Source organism: Miniopterus schreibersii (assembly GCF_964146895.1).
Source record: "Miniopterus schreibersii genome assembly, chromosome: X".
Classification (NCBI taxonomy): Eukaryota; Metazoa; Chordata; class Mammalia; order Chiroptera; family Miniopteridae; genus Miniopterus; species Miniopterus schreibersii.
This window is the reverse complement of record NC_138104.1, coordinates 23,661,039-23,679,729: the sequence shown is the minus strand read 5'-3', so window position 1 is coordinate 23,679,729 and position 18,691 is coordinate 23,661,039. Positions and strand designations below refer to the sequence as shown.

General features: G+C 38.2%; 1 protein-coding gene across 1 annotated transcript in view; it reads right to left on the bottom strand.

Annotated features, from left to right (window-relative positions):
• The window catches only part of GUCY2F (guanylate cyclase 2F, retinal), a gene marked incomplete at both ends in the record, with an annotated part of 81,380 nt that extends 63,064 nt beyond the window's left edge, over positions 1–18,316 (bottom strand). The window contains 4 exon segments of the mRNA XM_081126364.1: positions 6,693–6,701; positions 6,705–6,994; positions 17,226–17,819; positions 18,253–18,316. Of these exon segments, the coding sequence (XP_080982490.1) occupies positions 6,693–6,701; positions 6,705–6,994; positions 17,226–17,819; positions 18,253–18,316 (957 nt within the window).
• Positions 18,317–18,691: the final 375 nt, after the last annotated feature.

Here is an 18,691-nt window from a genome sequence, read left to right as displayed (position 1 = left end):
TCCTGGAATTTCAATCTTCAAATCTCTTGTTCCAGTCTTGAATTTGTGACCAATAGGTAACAAAGTCCGTTTTATACCCAGTGTCTTAGCACCCTAAAATAGTAAAACTGTTCACTTTCATTAGGGAAAGAGCTTGTTTCTATTCTGTTCTTCATTATATTACCTGCATAGTGACTAGCCCATAGTAATAATAAAAATAAAAAAATTAATAGCAATAATAATTAACATTTATTGAGGAGCTTTAGGTGCCAGGCAAGCTCTTTATGTGTGTTAAACTTATTCAATCCTCACAACTCTATGAGGTAGTTACTATTATTATTCTCAATTAAAAAATAAAAAGACATAGACCTTAAGTAAATTTACATCAGTCTGCCTTCAAAACCCATGCTTTTAACTACCATGTTGTATCTGAGCTTAATAAATACTTGCTTAATTAATTGATTGTGGTAAACTCATCAATAAAAATATCATATACACCCTTTTGTAACTTCTTTTTTTCTTAATTAAAGATAGTGAAATCAAAATTTTTTTTCTTCACTGCCTTTCTCCTCTTAAACATCACTCCCAAACAACAAAGGGAACAAGGAACAAAACCATTAAACCTCCATATCTAATGGCGTTAGCAGTCGCCTGTAACCCTAAACCACAGAAAATGAAGATGAAAAGCTGCTACAGGAGTGGCAACTAATTTAGCAGAGTGGAGAGCGATTAAACCTAAGTACTTGAAGAGGTGAATATTGGTAAGCAGCAAGCAGATTTGCCCCCTGAGAATCCCGGAAAAGCTTAGGAATTAGAGGGACCAATTACTATGGAAGTTGTGAGTCAGAGCTCTAAAAGAGGGAGAGCTGTTTGAGTGTCTATGTAAAGAGCAGTTAGACATCTGCCATTCCCACTTCTACTAAGGACAGTCAGGTCTCCGTGGAAAAGAAGTTAAATTAATTCAGAGCAGCTCCAGATCTGGGACACTTGACCCAAAGGAAAGTGGGAGTTAGGTGGGCCACAGAAGAGTCATGAAGTTAAAGTCTTCATACTTAATAATGAAGAGTCCCAGTCTCCTTCCCCCAGCGTGGCTCCTAGAATACTGACATCCAGGATTATGATTTCCAGGAAGGAGACTGCAGCATTCTTCTCTGAAGAAAGTGACTAGTCCAAGAGGCAAGACCTATAGATACTGGCAAAAAAAGAAAAAAATCTGGTCATCCAGTTGCCCTATACTGAAACCCACTGGTCAACATACCCACCATGTACATATACCCTCATATCTTCCTTTTAGAGCTTAACTGTTAAATGTGAACAGACAAGCAGAATCACCAGACATTTAAGGAAAGCTCCTAACATGAAATAGAAACACCAAAACAAAAGGGCATGAAAAATTAAGAACTGAGAAAAACAGAGGGCAGAAGAAAACTGCAAAGGAACTGTAATGTTCATCTTCAGAGAAATAAGAGAAAATACTATACTCATGAAACAAAGGCAGTATGTTATTAAAATAGAATAATCAAACAATATGGTTTGACTCTTGGGAATTAAAACTATGATAGCCAATTTTGTTTTTAAATCAGTAAAAGAGTTAGAACAAAATATTGAGGAATTCTTCCAGAAAGAAAAACTAAAAACAAAGACATAGATAATACAAGAGAAATAAGACAAAAGAAGATCAACCAAGGCAATCTTATATCCAACTTAGAGTATTTCCAGAGATAACAAAGACAATGATGTTAAGGAAATTATCAAATAAATAACAAGAAAATTTGCTATGAAGAATGAGCTTCTAGATTGAAAGGCCTCACCAAATGTACAGCATAATACATATCAGACATCATCGTGAAATTTCATAATATTAAGAATAAAAAGATAATCTTAAAGCTTCTGAGAGAAATAAGGAAGAGTGAAAACAGGTTGCATCACAGGATCAGGAATAAGAATGACTTTGGATTATTCAACACCAACAGTGGAAACTAGAAGACAATGTGCCATGTCTTCAAAATGCTGAGGGAAAGTGATTTTTAACCTAGATTTATATACTGAAATAATCAATCAATAGTAAAGATAGAATAATGACTTTCAGACATGCAAAATCTCAAAACTTTACCTCCTATATACCTTTCTTAGAAGCTACTAGAGGATGTGCTCCACTGAACGAGTAAACTAAGAAAATGGGAGTCCTAAGATTCATGAACTGGTGGTGCCAACGCATAAGAAAGGGGAAAGAAATTTCCAGGAACATGAAAAGTGAGCTCTTAGCACAATAGTTGTGCAGAAGACTTAAGTAGCAAAAAGTTTAGATTGGAATAGGAAGAGGACAGACAGTCTCAGGAAAAGCAAATGAAATTGATAAAGGATTTAACAGGTTTTATCATGTATAAAATTGTTTTGAGAGGATTCTGTAGCTTTATCAGGCAGCATGGAAAGACTTAGAAATTTAAATTACGGTAAACAAATTTAAAAATACAGCAATTATGAACTCCAGTAAAAATAAAAATTATATGTAAAATGAATTATTACCATAATATACCACGTGGATCAGCTATGAATTATATTTATATAGGTATAATATTAAAAATACTAAATATAAAGATTGTGACATAACTATATTGAGGGTTTAAAGAAAGATAAGGAAGTATATGAAATAACAATTCTCAACCATAAAAGGAAATCAATGAATAATGTCCAAAATTGATAAATCAAGAGACCAGTAGCAGCATGCTACTTAGAAACATAGGAGTAAATACCAGAATAAAGACTTAAAAGACATGAAAGTGTTACTTCTGATGAAAAGTGGAGGAAGACCTAGGAACTGCTTTGTTGGTGATACAAACCTTTTAGCATTGCTTGACTTTCACAATTATATTCATTTATCACTTTTATAGTTTTTCGTTTGTTTTACTTTTTAAAGAAACAGGGGGATAAAAGAAATAGCTTTCAAACCATTGCTATAGGCAATATAGCCTTTGTATAGACATTTAAATTGTGCTGTAAGTTATTGGGCAAAGCAAAAATATATCTACATTTTTCATACATCTGTTTAATCATTTACTACCTGTCTCTCTCACTAGAGCTTAAGCCCCGTAAGAGTAGGAACAAGTGATGTGCTAGTAAATGCTTAACATCTCCATGAGAAGGAAAAAAATTCTTGTAACATTTACCAATTTCTGTGGTGTAAATATTCTCAATGCCTGATTTCAAGCTACCATAATGATGCCACTAACACTGAGTTGAGAAAAGATGCACACAATTGGCTTTTTGTTTTGTTTTTTTTTTATTTTTCAATTACAGTTTACATTGAATATTATTTTTATTAGTTTCAGGTGTATATCATAGTGGTTAGACAATCATATATTTTACAAAGTGTTCCACTCAATGTTTTCAGTACCTACCACAAGATTTTTGTCAGTTGTATGTTGCATACACTTGGCTTTTGTGGGTTGGCTCCAACAATTTGCACGCAACTGGCAAGTCACCATCAATCAATAAGATCACTCTGGCCCCAAGGGGAAAAAATGGAAAGGAAGGTAGCTGTGAGCTAGGCACTCTGCTAGGCACTTTACACATGTTACTTTGTTTAATCTCCGCAGTAATCCTAGAAGATATAGATCACTAATCCATTTTACAGATGGGAAAACAGAGACTCAAAAACATTTAGGTAATTTAACCATTATTCATACACCTGAAACTAATAAAAAATAATACTAAATGTCAGCTGTAGTTGAAAAAAAGTCTAAGTAACTTGCCCAAGAATCACTACTAGTAAGAATGAGAGCTGAGTTTACCCAAATTTATCTAACTCCTTATCATATGCTCTCTCTGCTGTACCAGCTGCCTTCAAAAATACCTTTGAGCAACATAATTTAGGAATGGGGGTGGGGAATCTTTGTTTATCACAAATGAGAATATAATTGTCTCACTCTTTATCATTCTTTGGTTATGAAGGTAACGCTTAGGCACCTGCAAAGCGGAGGTGGAACTGCATCTAAACAAGTTTTTTTATAAGCTTTGGAGTCTTTTTTTTTAGCTCTATTTCCTTGTCTAAAGCTGAGTACAGGCTGCCTAGCAACCAAGCTAATGGCATCTTTCTTTTTTTTTTTTTTTTTTTGGTCTTAATTACCTTTTCCGCAAGCTCCAAGAGATTGGATCAAATATTAAGAGAAAGTATGAGTTTTTTGCATCACAATATCTGCTCATATATATGTACAACACACACACACACACACACACACTCACACACACACACTCCTCCTTCCCTACATTCAGTGATTAAAATACAAAGACAAATCTCAGAGGGAAGGTGGGGAGGTGGGGTGGGTGGGGAGAGATTAACTAGGGAATTTATATGCATATATGCATAACCCATGGACACAGACAATGGTGTGGTGAAGGCTTGGGGGGGCAGATGCAGGGCTGAGGGGGTCAAAGAGGGGAAAAGGGGGACATCTGTAATACTTTCAGTAATAAAGATAAATTAATAAAATAAAGTACAAAGATGACCTAGTCTGTATCTATGTGATGCCATATCATTGGCTAAAAGTACAAAAATTCACTATCTTATGGCTTGCCTATAAGGACACCAAACAACTGTTTTGAACAATCATCCTTAGAAATTTGAGGGATCCTTGCAATTCTTAACCAAATTGATTGTTTTCAGTTAAATATTTGTGTCCAGCATTGTTAATATCTCTGCTAGTCACTTTTTTCATTAGAACATGAATCGCAAAATCTTTGCTATCAATACTCAGGAGAGAAAGAGATAAGTAAACCTAAGTGTCATCTGAATCACTTATTCAGAGAGAGAAACAGTCCACAGGATAAAGAAATAAAGAGTAGATAAAAAGGAGAATATTATAGAAAATGTGAGTGTTAGACACAATCAGCTACCTAGCTGACAACCTTCTCCCTTACTAACAAAATCCTAATTTTGTTCACAGGTTTTCAACAGCCATAGGGTCAGTTATGGTGGTCTCATTCTTATTTCTAAATTATTGGTTTAAGTATGGGTATGGGACATGATTGTGACCAAGAACATGTGGGGAGAAGTTTGCTTGAAGAGCTTCTATGAGAGGGGCATTCCCAACTTTTGTCTGTAGGCAGGTCTAGCTGTATGTCATGTCTGGAACTATGGCAGCTATCTTGTGAACATGAGAACAACCAGATCATAAGGTCAAGCTAGCATGCTATGACTTGTAAAGTGGAAAGATTAAAAGAAACGGGTTCATTGACAACATCATTGAGCCGAATAACTGACACTGGAGCTCCCATAGCTTCAAAAAAAATTTTTTTAATCCTCACCCTATGATATTTTTTCCATTGCTTTTCAGAGAGAGTAGGAGACAGAGAGAGAGAGAGAGAAAAAAAATCAATGTGAGAGAGACACATTGATTGATTGTTTCCCGCACATGCCCTGACCAGGGCCAGGGGTCATGTCTGCAACCAAAGTACATGGCCTTGGCTGGAATCAAACTCGGGACCCTTCAGTCCACAGGCTGACACTCTAACCACTGAGCCAAATTAGCTAGGATAAATTTTGAAAAAGAAATTTACTTGGATCATTTTGTGTTGAGGTGTCTGTTACTTGCAACCAGAAGCATTATAATTAATACAGCAGGTTAGCAAATGCTAGAACATTTAAAACTTCTTTATGTGTCTCTCTAAATAGTTCCAAAAATTACTGCCTTCTACATCTGGCCTCTGACCTATAAAAAAAACCCTCTGTATTTTTTCAAATTTAACTGGCATCTTTGGCCTTCGTCATATTCTTCATCGTTTTTGCATTTTTCCTCTTTGCTTTTGTCCTTACTCTTCATTGTTTTTTCTGTTTTCCCCTCCCCACTTCTTTTCCTTTCTCTGCCCTTAAGTGGCTATTATTTGAATATGAAATATGTTTATACATACATTCATCTATACATATATAAATATTATTTCTTATATATTAGAAGGTAGGAATTCTTTCACATGATTTCTTTCATATACGGGTAGCTCTATTAGCAAAAAAACACCTGACCTCTCTTCTTTCCCTTACTTATTTTTTTCCACAAAGGAGAAGTAACTTACTTGGATTGGTTAGTTTGGAAAGAGAACTAAGCATGTGTAGCCCAGCCCCTCCTAACATCTTTGTCTTGTGAGTGAGCTACCAATAGGGAACACACACTCTACTATGCTCCTCCAGGCTGTACATTTTACAAAAGGCATGACATCATGGGGCAGGAATATGGTGGTCCAGTAATACTGGTGACTAGATGGAGAAGTCTGATTAATCCTCAGATTCATTAGTGGGAAGCTCAAATGTCTACAGACAGAAGCCACACTCTCTAATACAAGCTTTATCAATAATAAAGGTAATATCTTCTTATATACCAGCTCTCTTGTCTTATTGTTGAATTGGTTCAGAACTTGGGTGAGAAACAATACTTCTTTTTACTAGGCCCCCTTGAACAGCACTAGTATATATCACAGTTTTGTTGTCCTATTCTTAAATATATTTTATTTATTCTTCATGGCTGTATGCTGTCATTGTGGGTTGCTTGAAGGTGAAAAAAAAATCTTCGACAATATGTCTTTGTTTTATAAAAGTTTTCTGCAAACAAAAGGTGATTTTCATTTGTGTGTGATTGCCTATGGAATAGAAGCTCTTCATTGGAAAAATATTTACCTTCATTATTTTTGAGGTTCTTGCTCATAACTTGTGAATTTGTATTTACTTGATCTGACTACAATTTCTCAGGAATTCCACCTCTAGCTCTTGCCTCTGTATAGGCTTGATAGAAGGTCTTTTCTTGGGTCTCCACTGTAATGATCAACACAGCATCATAGGCTTCCCAGAGTTTGGGGTTGTTCTTCAGGACCTGGTAAGGGATATGCTTATAAGGTAAACTGTAGAGCAGGGCATCATAGGGAACAAAGACATAGGTTCCATCAGTCATTTTCAGATCATGAGCCCATTCCAAGAGATGTGTCCGAGTCTCTCCCCCAATCAAGGCCAAATGCATACACATGATGATTACTGAAACCAACAAAGCAAAAAGGTTGTGGCAACAATATGTTAGTAAATATAGTACCCAAAACTACAGATTGATAGAAGTAAATAAATGTGTTATAACCAATTTGTAAATAATTTCTATCTTATGCCTGCAAGATGAGCAAGATTAGAAGCCCAGATCTGAGGCTGAGGTATGTTCAGGGACTCTGGATTAAGCACAGGGACAAGACAGATATATCTACAGCCGCAGAACCTAAAGTTGACAGGAACAACAAAAAATATAAGAGGAGGCAGCATAATGAAGAGGCTTTAGGGTTGAAAGACCTAGGTTTATATCCTAGTGTCATCAATTATTAGTTGTACACCATTAGGTAAATTATTAACCTCTATCTGTCTCATTCCCAAAATAAAGATAATAAATATGTGCTTCATGGGGTGACTGAAGGAGCAATTCATATAATGGGTTAGCACATACCACTCGATAAATAGTAGTTATTATTATACCGAAGATAAGAAGTCTAAAAGGAGAGGATGGGAGATATTCCAATAGCCATTGTCATTTTTTATTGCCAAACTCCTAAATACATTCTAATAGATTTTAACCAACTATTCCCACCCTTACCAAGGACATTATAGACAATGAATGGCACTAACTTACACTCACCTATAAATGCTACTAACTTTTAAAAATATAACTTCCCTATAATTGGAATTACTTTGCATTAAATTTCATTCTTCCTAGACTTGTGAAACTATGTTGTTTAGCAAGGCTATGCTAAAATATAGTGGATTAGAGGAAGCAACGGGTTGAAGAATGGCAACTAGATCATGAGATTGAAAGTCATATCCAATTTTGCCCTTGGCATGCTAAATGAGTTTAGTGTAAGTCCACTGTGCATCAGTGCCCACACCTTTAAAATGTAGATTCCAATGCGTTTCACAGGTACATTGAATAGTTTAATTAGATAATACCTGGAAAGTATTCTGAACTCCTTGAAGAAAGGAAAAGGTCCTATTGCCACTGGTAAATATTAATTATATATGCTTAAATGGGAGCCTTTAATCCCAGGAAGTGACTAAATTAACTAATTTCAATGACTAGTTTACACATTGCTTCACCTATTTTCAAAAAACTTCTTTGCACTTGTTAAATACCCCTAGAAAGTTTCCCTTTTGAGCTAAAGCTAGTACCCTTCATTTTTTAAGGCATAACTAGCAAGTTATGAAGTTGATTTAAATACACCACACCCACATAAACCATAACTTGAGTTTCCAAATGACCATTGCTCCTTCAATATAATTACCCTAAGAGGTTCTACATGTATTATGATGCTCAAATCTTCCTTCAAATACTCTGGGGATATCCTTGGAGCCAGTTCCTGAGCCACACAAGGGATTCAGCCTCCTTTGTGCATAATCACATATTGTATAATGAGAAAATGGAGTGCCAAAGAGGTTTGATAAAGCAAAGGTTGGATTTAGAAAGAGAAACTAAAACCAAAGGCCTACGACTCCCTGCACTTATCTGCACTATTAAACATGAATCAGTTTGGTCAAATTAGTTCAGTAACACGTCCATTGATGGGAAAAAAATGAGTTAAGTCAAGTGCTTCAGTTAGTTGGTCAGTTCGTCCAACAGTATCCTTGGCAAATATGTCAGTATTGGCAACTTTCTTCTACAAAAACAGAAATTAGATGATTCCACCAACATTACCCAATAGAGATAGAATTCCATTTAATTTAATTAAAGAAATATTAAAATCACTTCACTGGATGGTAAATGCTAAATAGGACTAAGTGCTTTGTGTTGGTTGAAATACATCAAATAATTTTAATATATAGTACATGTAGTGGGTGCTGTGGTGTGCCACCCAGATGGAATTCATCCTACTGACTGCTGGGGGTGTTAGGAGATGATTGCTGATGCCTCTCTGGGAATTGTCCTCAGCCAAAGAAAGTCACATTTTCCAAGGTCACATCCCATCATTAGTATGCTAGAGTAAACTTGTGTTGGTTCACAAGAACTTATGGTTGAATTTTCAGGGATTTTGTGAGCAAGTTAATGCCTTATTTATAAAATGAAATTAGGCATGGTGGCAGTGATTATAGCATTAAAATAAACAAATGCTAAAAACCAGGGCTTCCTCCTCCACCCCCACCCCTGGAAGAGCTGACTGTTAAACAATTATTATTACACTGCACCCCTTTTTCTGCATCAGCCTGTACCCAATGACTAGTCAACATGAAGATATAAAGGCCAAGAATCCTTTCCTCAATTCTGGATAACTCTGAAGGGCCACCCCAGTTTGAGAGCTCCTGTTGGAATTAGCTAAGGCCTTTGTTGCAACTGTATGACTGGTCCATTTTTTTCTTTTTGCCCAGTTCTATCGCCTTCTCTCCCTCACAGGTAATGTCCTTGAAAGCATTTCCCCAATAAGCTTCCTGCACACAAATCTTCATTTTATAGACTTTTTTTCAGGGCATTGACTTGTGACACTGGTTTAGAGCCTCATTGTACTCTGAACTGACTTCTGTTATGGCACATATAAATAAGATGTTTTGTCCCTATTTATTTTTGTCAGCCTCCACTATGAAACCGTGAGCTCTTGTGACTGTGTTACCTATCCTGTACATACTATCTCGGTACATATCATGCACAGGATAAATGTTGTTTAGATGAATGTTTAAAAATTTCAGAAAGAGAGGTTGTACACTTGGGTGTCTTTTGTTGGTTTCTTAAAAGACATGGACATATTTGAGTTGTTAGTATGGAGCAACAATTTGAAGAGACGTTTGCTGGGCAGATAGATACTACCATGGCTGTTTTTAATATTTAGTATCATTAAATATGCTCAAGATTTTATCCTCAATCTGAATCTCTCCTTTTAATTTTCGCTTCATTGGCCTACACTGAGGACAGTTCAAACAAAAAGTCAGAAGTTTTATAATTGGAGAGACCCTTTGAGACCATCTAGCTCCTCTCCCACCCTATTATTTTATAGATAAATAAATGGAAGCCTCAAAAAAAAAGAAAAAGAAAAAAAAGAAATGGAAGCCTCGAGAGGAAATGATCACAGGCTTCTCTATTTTTTGCATGGCAAGACCCTGCTATTGAACATAATTAAAGTAAAAAGCTTAAATACTGAATTTAAACAACAGCATCTTAATTTAATAGATTGAGTACTTCATAAACAAGGATTTGTGGATACATCTGGTCTACATGATAATTTTACTAAATAGTTTTATTATCTCAAAATTACATTCATTAAAATGGGATTTTACTTGTAAGTTGTTGTCAGGAAAAGATTAGTGGACAGAAATGTTAAATCCTAGACAAGGCTTGGGTCAGCAGGTAATCGTTGAATAATACCAATTTGTAAGTTTCCATTCTGATTATTAACAGTCAAGCCACTCCATAACCAAAACAAAGACTAGGAGATATATTCTCCTGAAATCCCATCTCACCAAGATATAATATTAGCACTTTCTCTAAGTTACCTGAGCCCCACTCAAGCTGCCTAGCAGATGTATATCTTTATACTGTGGTACCCACTATGGCAGGCTATCCAGGACCCTCTCTTTCACCCTCAACACTAGCATCAGAAAATACCTTGAAACTCTAGGAAAAACCAATCACCAAGTCAATTAACTCTTACTTCTCTTCCTATATTGAAATACTCCGTCCAATATTTCCTTGAGACAGAGGAACTATGTTTCTCAGAAGTCAAAGTTCACTTTTTAAAATTTCTCTCAGATTACTGGTTATGTAGTCCTTAGTGGGGGAAACTGGACCCACCTAGAGAGATGGAAATGGTTTTGCTAGCATTTGCTGAAGAAGCCCTTAAGAGTCATATTCATGTTGTGAGCCTATAATATTGCTCTGAACCCACAAAAACCCCCATTATATTGCCCTTGCTCTTCATTTTAACCATTTTTTGACATTTCCTACCACTAACATATATTTTAACCTATTTTATTTTAACAAGTGTTGAGAGAGAGGGGAGGGGAGGCAGGTCAGGGGAAGAGGGGGCATGCAGTGTGATTTATCACAAGTCTCACACTTCTCCAGGACTTGCCCCATCTGGATATACTGTCAAAGAAGTAGATTCATATCCTCTTCCTCTCAGTTTTCCCCCACCCAGTCTATAATATGGATATATAAAAAGAGGGTAGGACCGTCTAGAATCTGCATGTTTCCCAGCACACACCCCTCCCAAGTGATTCAGTACAGGAGGTGCTCAAAGCATACTGTAAGAACATTGCATTAGGCGATGTGTGGCTGTTTCTATTGGCTGAAGACATCCCACATATTTCACTTTAAGTCCTGAGACCACTTAGGTGCCACTAATGAGTAATTGGTCCAAGAAGCTCAGAATGATGTCAGACATATTACAGTCAATGGCCATTCCAGGTGCATCAGATCATGTTTTTTTCATACCTAATATAACTGGTAATGCAAGTGCATTTATTGCCTTCACAGTGCTGCCCAGCTTGAGATAAGTTTTTAATATTTCTCCACACCTTGCAAGATATGTTTTCTTCAACTTTCCTAAACTGCTATATATACAAATAAGGCTTCTTAAATGCAGGAGACCTAGATGTTTAGAGATTTTCTCTTGTGCTAGGTCTTCAATAATTGTATCATTACTGATAGTGGTCCCACTTATGAGAGTAAGTTTTCCTTCTACATTTAATTCATTTACATTTATCTATATCAAATCTTATACCAATTCCCTATCCGGACTAAGGCTCTTGGCCAAAAGCTTTATCAGTATTATTATTGTTATTACTGTTAGGAAAACAGGGCTTGGTACCCTGAGGCACTTTTTAAAATTTCATAAATGGATCCAGAAATTAAGGAAGAAAAATGGAAGGGCTGATTTATATACCATATACAGAACACAAGATCTCAAATGAGTATGCTGTAGGGGCATACCTCAAGTGGACAGGAGGCAGTAGAGCATAAGTCTTTCATTAAGCCAGTGGTTTTCAAAGTGTGGACCCTGGACCAGCAGCAGCAGCATCACTGTGAACTGTTTAGAAATGCAAATTCTGGGGCTCTACCCTAGCCCTCCTGAATCAGAAACTATGGAGGAAAAATCCAGCAATCTGTGTTTTACCAAGCCCTGCAGGGGATTTTGTTACATATCTAAGTTTGAGAGTCACTGCGTTAGACTAACCTGAGTATATATCTTGACTTTCTCATTCACTAGGTGTGTGACATTGGGCAAGTTACTTAACCTCTCAGCCTCAGAATTCTCTTCCATAAAGTGCATTAAATAATTATCAGCCTTACTTTATAAGGATGTTGCAAGAGTTGAATGAAATGGTCCATACAAAGCCCTTGCAAATGACTAGCACATAATAAACTCTCAATGAATATTAGCTATTATCTTTGTTGTTATTATTATTTTTTATGCAGAATAATTTTCAATAGATAGGAAGAGGCAATAAGATACTAATTTTTGGAAGAATAAAATAAGACCATTTTGATTGTGCCCTATTTACTAATGGTCCTATTGTCATGAAAATTTCCCCATTTAGGACTTAAAGGAGTCCCCAAATGGTTCAACAACTTGGCAAGCCCAAATTGAAAGGATTTCACAATCAGTCAAGCATTGATAGGCAAAAAATTGAGGAGAAGGGAGGAGGGCTTGAAATAGCCATTTGAAAAGTTTTCTGAAGAGCTTTTTTAATGGGGCCTCCAGCTAGCCTTTGTGAGAATTAGCAAAAGAACCTATTCAGGGTAATTACAATCTCACAGGTGCTCTGCCTGGTGAATGGATGCTCTTTTGTCCCATTGGATCAAAACCTCCATCAGGGCTCATGGTTAAAGAAGCAGAGAATGAACTGAATTTTGGCCCTCATGCCTACTCAGTTAGATTCCCTTGTGCAGGGCACAACCTGCATAACCACACACAGCAGCCCTGACTGTAAATTGAGGCCTTTGCCTTTGATTAATATCTCTATTTGACTTAGTCAGAAACAAAGATACTTGATTATTGTCCCCGAAGTTTAAACTAAATGAGCTGATAATCTGGGAGAGGCTGGATCCCCACTTCTCTAGGACTTCATTTACCCCATTCTTTGGTGTTAATAATGCCTACAGCTACTTATATGTTATGTGAGACTGACTCACACTTGTTGTAAAATTTGAAAGAAAATACCTATCTCCTCCCTAATCCTGATGATTAAATGAGATTATCTATATGCAAATACCTTGTAAACTGCAGAGAGTTGTTCACATGTAAAGTGTTTTTATGGTTCCTTTCATTGTCTCTAAAGTAACATCTAATAACATCCCTGTTGTTTCCTCTCTCAAGGGCCCACAACTGTAATTATTGTTATCATCTTTACTATGAAGGTTTATCATTGTCTTGGTATTGTGTCAGCACAATTTAGACGCAGTTTGTAGAAAGGCAGTCCTTCTGACTCTTATAAGGTGCCAAGGTTATTTCCTAATAGGATACCAGCCAGTAGTAGACTAGCTTTCTCTCTCCTTCCTCCCACCACTGTCTCTCACGACTATCCCCACATGAAGCTGTAGTCGCTGTTATTGTGAGCAGATGAGACAAAACCAAACTTCCAACTATTTCTATTACTTCCAAATATTGTCAAGTCTCTCCAAAGGAAGGGGTTCCTTTTCACTGTATTTTTTATGTCACAAAAGGTCCTTCTCTGAAGGTTTGCTTGGAGGTACCCAGTGTTAAGCAGTAGTCTCATATCTAGTGGAATAGGAAAGAGGCCAGGGAAGTAGCCTCATATCCAGCAGAATATGAAAGGCCTGCCTTCCCCAGCTCTTCTCAGCTGACACACAAAAAGTTTAGTGCCTTTTGCCCTGGCTTGTGTGGATCAGTTGGCTGGAACATTGTCCAGTACACCAAAAAGGTTGCAGGTTCAATTCTGGTCAGGCCACATACAGGAGGAAGCTGATCGATGTTTCTCAAATGGATGTTTCTCTCTCTCCCTCTCTCTCTCTCTCTGTCTCTCTCTCTGTCTGTCTCTCTCTCTCCCCCTTTCTCTCTCTACAATCAATAAAAAGCATATCTTCAGGTAAAGAAAAAAATATATATGGTTTGTGGAAAATTAAAAACTATTTTTAAAAAAAGCTGAGTACCTTTTCAGTCAAGATAGATAACAGTTAGAAATACTTTAGCAGTCTAAGTCCTACCAGTTTGAGAGGGGCTAGAAAATCAGCTAGAGATTTGATCTGGTTTGTGCTGTATCTGGTGTTTTATAACTTTCCTCACTGCTCTGTTGGCCCAAACCACACTCATTGGCTTCTGGCTCAGTTTTTCACCAGATCTCCCTTTTTCTGATGGGACTGGAGATGTGCCCTGAACCATAGGCCACTGAGCTAAAGTCCTAAGACTCAGTCTATTTTTTTTTATACTCTGGATCCTAGTTCTCATACTCCCAGTGGCTGGAGCACTGCTCTCAATGGATAATAAAGTAAAAGACAGTTCTATCTTACTTTAAGACTCTTCTCTTCCACAACTTCTGCTGTCACAACCCACCTACTACTTAGCATGCCCTCAGATACCAACAACTGGCTATATCAAGTGTGAGTACCAAATACTTTTTTGAAGACTTGCACACTGATCTACCAGAAGTCATACTCAGGGCACAGCTTAACGGATGGCTCACTTTCCCTGCCTGTCTCTCCCCCACTGCACCCACCTGCCCACATTCTGACTCACGTTGCTGGGATCCCAGCATCCTTCATCTGAGTGTGCCTATGTTTTGTCAGAAACCAGAGGCAAAGTCCCAGAGTGCACTGTTTTGTCTTCACTACCTTTTCTCTCCCTTTCTGTGTCCCTACTTCACTTTCTGTTGCTGTCCTCTTTACCCAGGGTCTTTCTTTGCTCCATAACCACATACCTTCCTCTCTGGCTTTTCCCCCCTAATCTTAAAAGTTTCATTCCCTTAGCCTGGCCTGGCGTAGCTCAGTGGTTGAGCGTTGAGCTAGGATCCAGGCGATCAGGGTTCGATTCCCGGTCAGGGCACATGCCCGGATTGCGGGCTTGATCAATGACTCTCTCATCATTGATGTTTCTATCTCTCTCTCTCCCTCTCCCTTCCTCTCTCTGAAATCAATAAACATATACTAAAAATAAAAATCTCATTAAAAAAAAAAGTTTCATTCCCTTAGTGGGCTGATTCGTACTGTTACAAAGAAAACAATCTGATTAAACAAAATCATAAGATAAAAATGACTAATAGCTTAAAGTAAGGAATATTCATTTGCATTTTCATTAACTTAAAGCAGTAGTTCTTGACTCTGGTTGCATTTTACAAGCACCTGTGAAGCTATGTAAAATACTTTTGCTGGGGCCCCACTATCAGACCATCAGAATCTCTGGAGGTGGCACTCTGGAATCAATCATTTTGAAAATATGTCCAGGTAATTCCAGTGTGCAGCCACAATGAGAACCACTGACCTAAGGAAATAATCTCTCATGGTAGGGCAATAATATGTACCTTTTCTCCTTCCCTACCTCAAAGGAGATGTGGGTGGTGAGCGCTCAGTCCACTGACAGCCCAAATTGCTTCCGGACCTGGATTTATTTAACATTTCATGGTAGAGGTCAAAATGTCATTTCAAAAAGTATACTATTTAGAATGGGTTGGATATGAAACACTCATTAAATATAAACTTGCAGGAGATACTGGGCTTCATGAAGATTTGTAACATATTATAAAGTTTTATTAAATATGTTAGCCTGTTTCTGGCATCACATCTCTTTGGAAATGGTTTTTATAGCTTTAAAAATAATTCTGAGCTCTGCTTTAAAGGTATCAGCTCTGTTATGAAGTAATCAGAATCACACTGATTGCTTAACATTATAGGATCTTGTAGAGTGCAGCTGAAAGCAGACTACTGTAGTTCCTGTAACTAAAAATTCTTGTCCTCATCCCCCCATAATGATCATAATTAAGTTTCAATACTGGAGACACTTGAAACCTAAAATGGGATTCTGGGTATGGGCCAGGCTTTAGCTGGACCATTCTCTAACAAGTCCATTGTTATATTAAGGAAATGACTAGGACTAGGACTAATCCTAGAAGTAATCAGTTTGACAAAGTAGTGTCTGAGCTATCTGTCCCAAAGTGGTGGAGTAGCTGCAATAAGGAAATGAGCAGTGTTCCCACAAATTACTGCCACTTTCTAGAAAGAGATGAAGTGGAGATTTTTAAAATTAGGATAAGATAAAGATAAAGTGGACATTTTAAAAATTAGAATATAAAAAATCAACACCAAGTGTCATGAAGGTTTGCAATAAGTGTAAGTAAAAGGTTTGATATAAAAGGATCTGGAAGATCCAGCTGCTGTTGCTCAGTGGTTAAGCACCCACCTATGAACTAAGAGGTCCTTGGTTGGATTCCTGGTCAGGGCACATGCCCGGATTGCAGGTTTGATCCCCAGTAGGGGGCATGCAGGAGGCAGCCAATCAATGTCTGTCATCAATGTTTCTATCTTTCTATCCCTCTCCCCTCCTCTCTCTCTAAAATCAATAAAAACATATTTTTAAAAAAGAATCAAGAAGGACTCCCTTCCCCAAAATGTACCCAACTTGCCTTGGTAATACTAGCTTCAGTGGGTCAGTTCAAAGTGTTTCACAATTTGTCCATTGCCTCTGCAAAAAGTATCTTTGAACATAAAATTTCTCTTGAAAGGGGAAAGACTAAAATGCAGGCGGTCTTATTTTAACATACTTTCATTTATCAGGCAGATATGGTGTTCCATATCCGTGTGCTGCAGAGAAAGTAGCCCCGGTTTGGGGGTGGAGAACAGAAGGGGGACATGCATTTCAGAGTCCAGATAAGACAGTGAGATGTGATGACACAAGGGCCTTGGTCACCTATGAGGGAACGTACCCAGAAGGGAGTGAAAGGAAAGTCTTCTTTCAGTGACTAGAACAGACAAAAATGGAGCAATAAGAACAGGCCTCTGGCTAATCTGAAACCTCCAGGGTCCTAAGAGCAAAGAGGGTATGTGGATACAGTTGCTCTTGATGCTATTGTTCCCCAACCAGGTGCTGAGAGCAGTCATTGGCACCTAAGGGCACTTTAACTGCAGAGTTCTTTGTACCTTTATTCAGTTAATAAAATAGGCTCTGTTAAAGAAGGAAGTCTTGGGGCCTGCGTGGGAGTGGAAGGGGGCAAACGCATGAAGAACTGAAGAGTAATTTGCTACATTAGGGCGCGAAGATAGGGAACGTGTTGGAAATTGTAATATCTTTCTCTGAGCCACGTTTAAACCTCAGCCAGGAGTTGTCCGCCAGGCGAATCTGCTGGAGAGCTTCCCAAATGCTTTGGCTGTCTTTTCCTGTGGTCAGGACGACCCCTACAGGTAGGCCACGGCTCCGAAGAGCACTTGCAACTTGATTGGCTGTGTGCACCCAAATGTCTTCATTTGAGGAAATTACTCCAGCATGAGCCCACTGCAAATATTCCATGACAGTTACCAGCACCCAGATGGGAGAAGGGAGTGCCCGAGAAAAGGTCGGGTAACTATTTTTATTGTCTAATTCATAATTTACACAAGCCCAAGAGAAAATCACTTTGTCCCAGCTGTTTCCAAGGAGCCCAGCTGCCTCGCAGTAGCCAGGGTTGGCAGGTCCAATAAATCCAGAGGCCACCTGGTGGTGAGAAATGAAAGTGGAGAGGGCCCTGAAAGTCTCACAGTCTTCATTGGGAATCACATATTTAAAAGAGTAACCCAGGTTAAATGACGGGTCTCTGTTGATCCGTTCAGTGGATAATTGAGCAGCAACCTCAGTCAGGGCCTTGGAGAACAACTGATCCCAAGCCCAAGGGCCCACTACACCTATCTTGTAAGGAGGTGCTCACACCTGCTGCGGGAGGCATGTAAGGGTCAGGAGGCGCAAACACTACAGGAGCTTGAAGGATGCAAAGTTGTAGTGTCCTTGCTGTCTTCTGGGAGCCTTAAACCAGAAAACAAGATGAGAGAAAGGCCAGGGTCCCAAGAACATAGCCTTCCTGCTACCAGCAAGCTAACAAAGGGATACTGGAAGCTTAGTGCGCTTTCCCGAGATGGACAGTGGTGTTTCCAAATGCCTGTCAATTAGAGGGAAAGATGTGTTATTCACATTATTCCTGAAGCTTCTGGAAATATTGGTTATGAAAAAATGGCAAAGGAATAGCAGTCCCCAAACTAGAAGTTTCTTTCCCCTCCCTCCAACCAAAACTCCTCCTTTTCTTGTTCTTCTTGTACTCCTTATATCAGTAGAAGGCATTTCCATCCACAGTTCACCCACTTTCTCCAGTCAGAAACCTGGGAGTCAGCTGAGACTCTTCTTTCTTTTCTGACCCCACATTCATCACCAAGTCCTGTCGATTTAACTTCAGTAATAACTACCTACCCCACAGTGTTGTGAAGATTACATGGGTTAACATACAGCAAGCACTTATAACAAGATTATATTAGTGATATTATCGTTATTATAGTTTTAAATATGTCCACATTTCTCCACCATACTGTCCTCTTGGAGAGAAACAAAGATGTAAACAGATAATGACAATGTAGAGTAAATAGTGCTATGATTGAAATAGCCCAGACAGAAGAAGACAGAGATTACCCAAACCCAGATTTCAGGGAAGGTGAGGAGGGAGGAGAAGGAACATCTGAGTTCAGTATTGAAAGAAAAGTTAGCCCAGAGAATGGGATTGTGAAGGGTGTTGGTGCTAAGAGCCTTC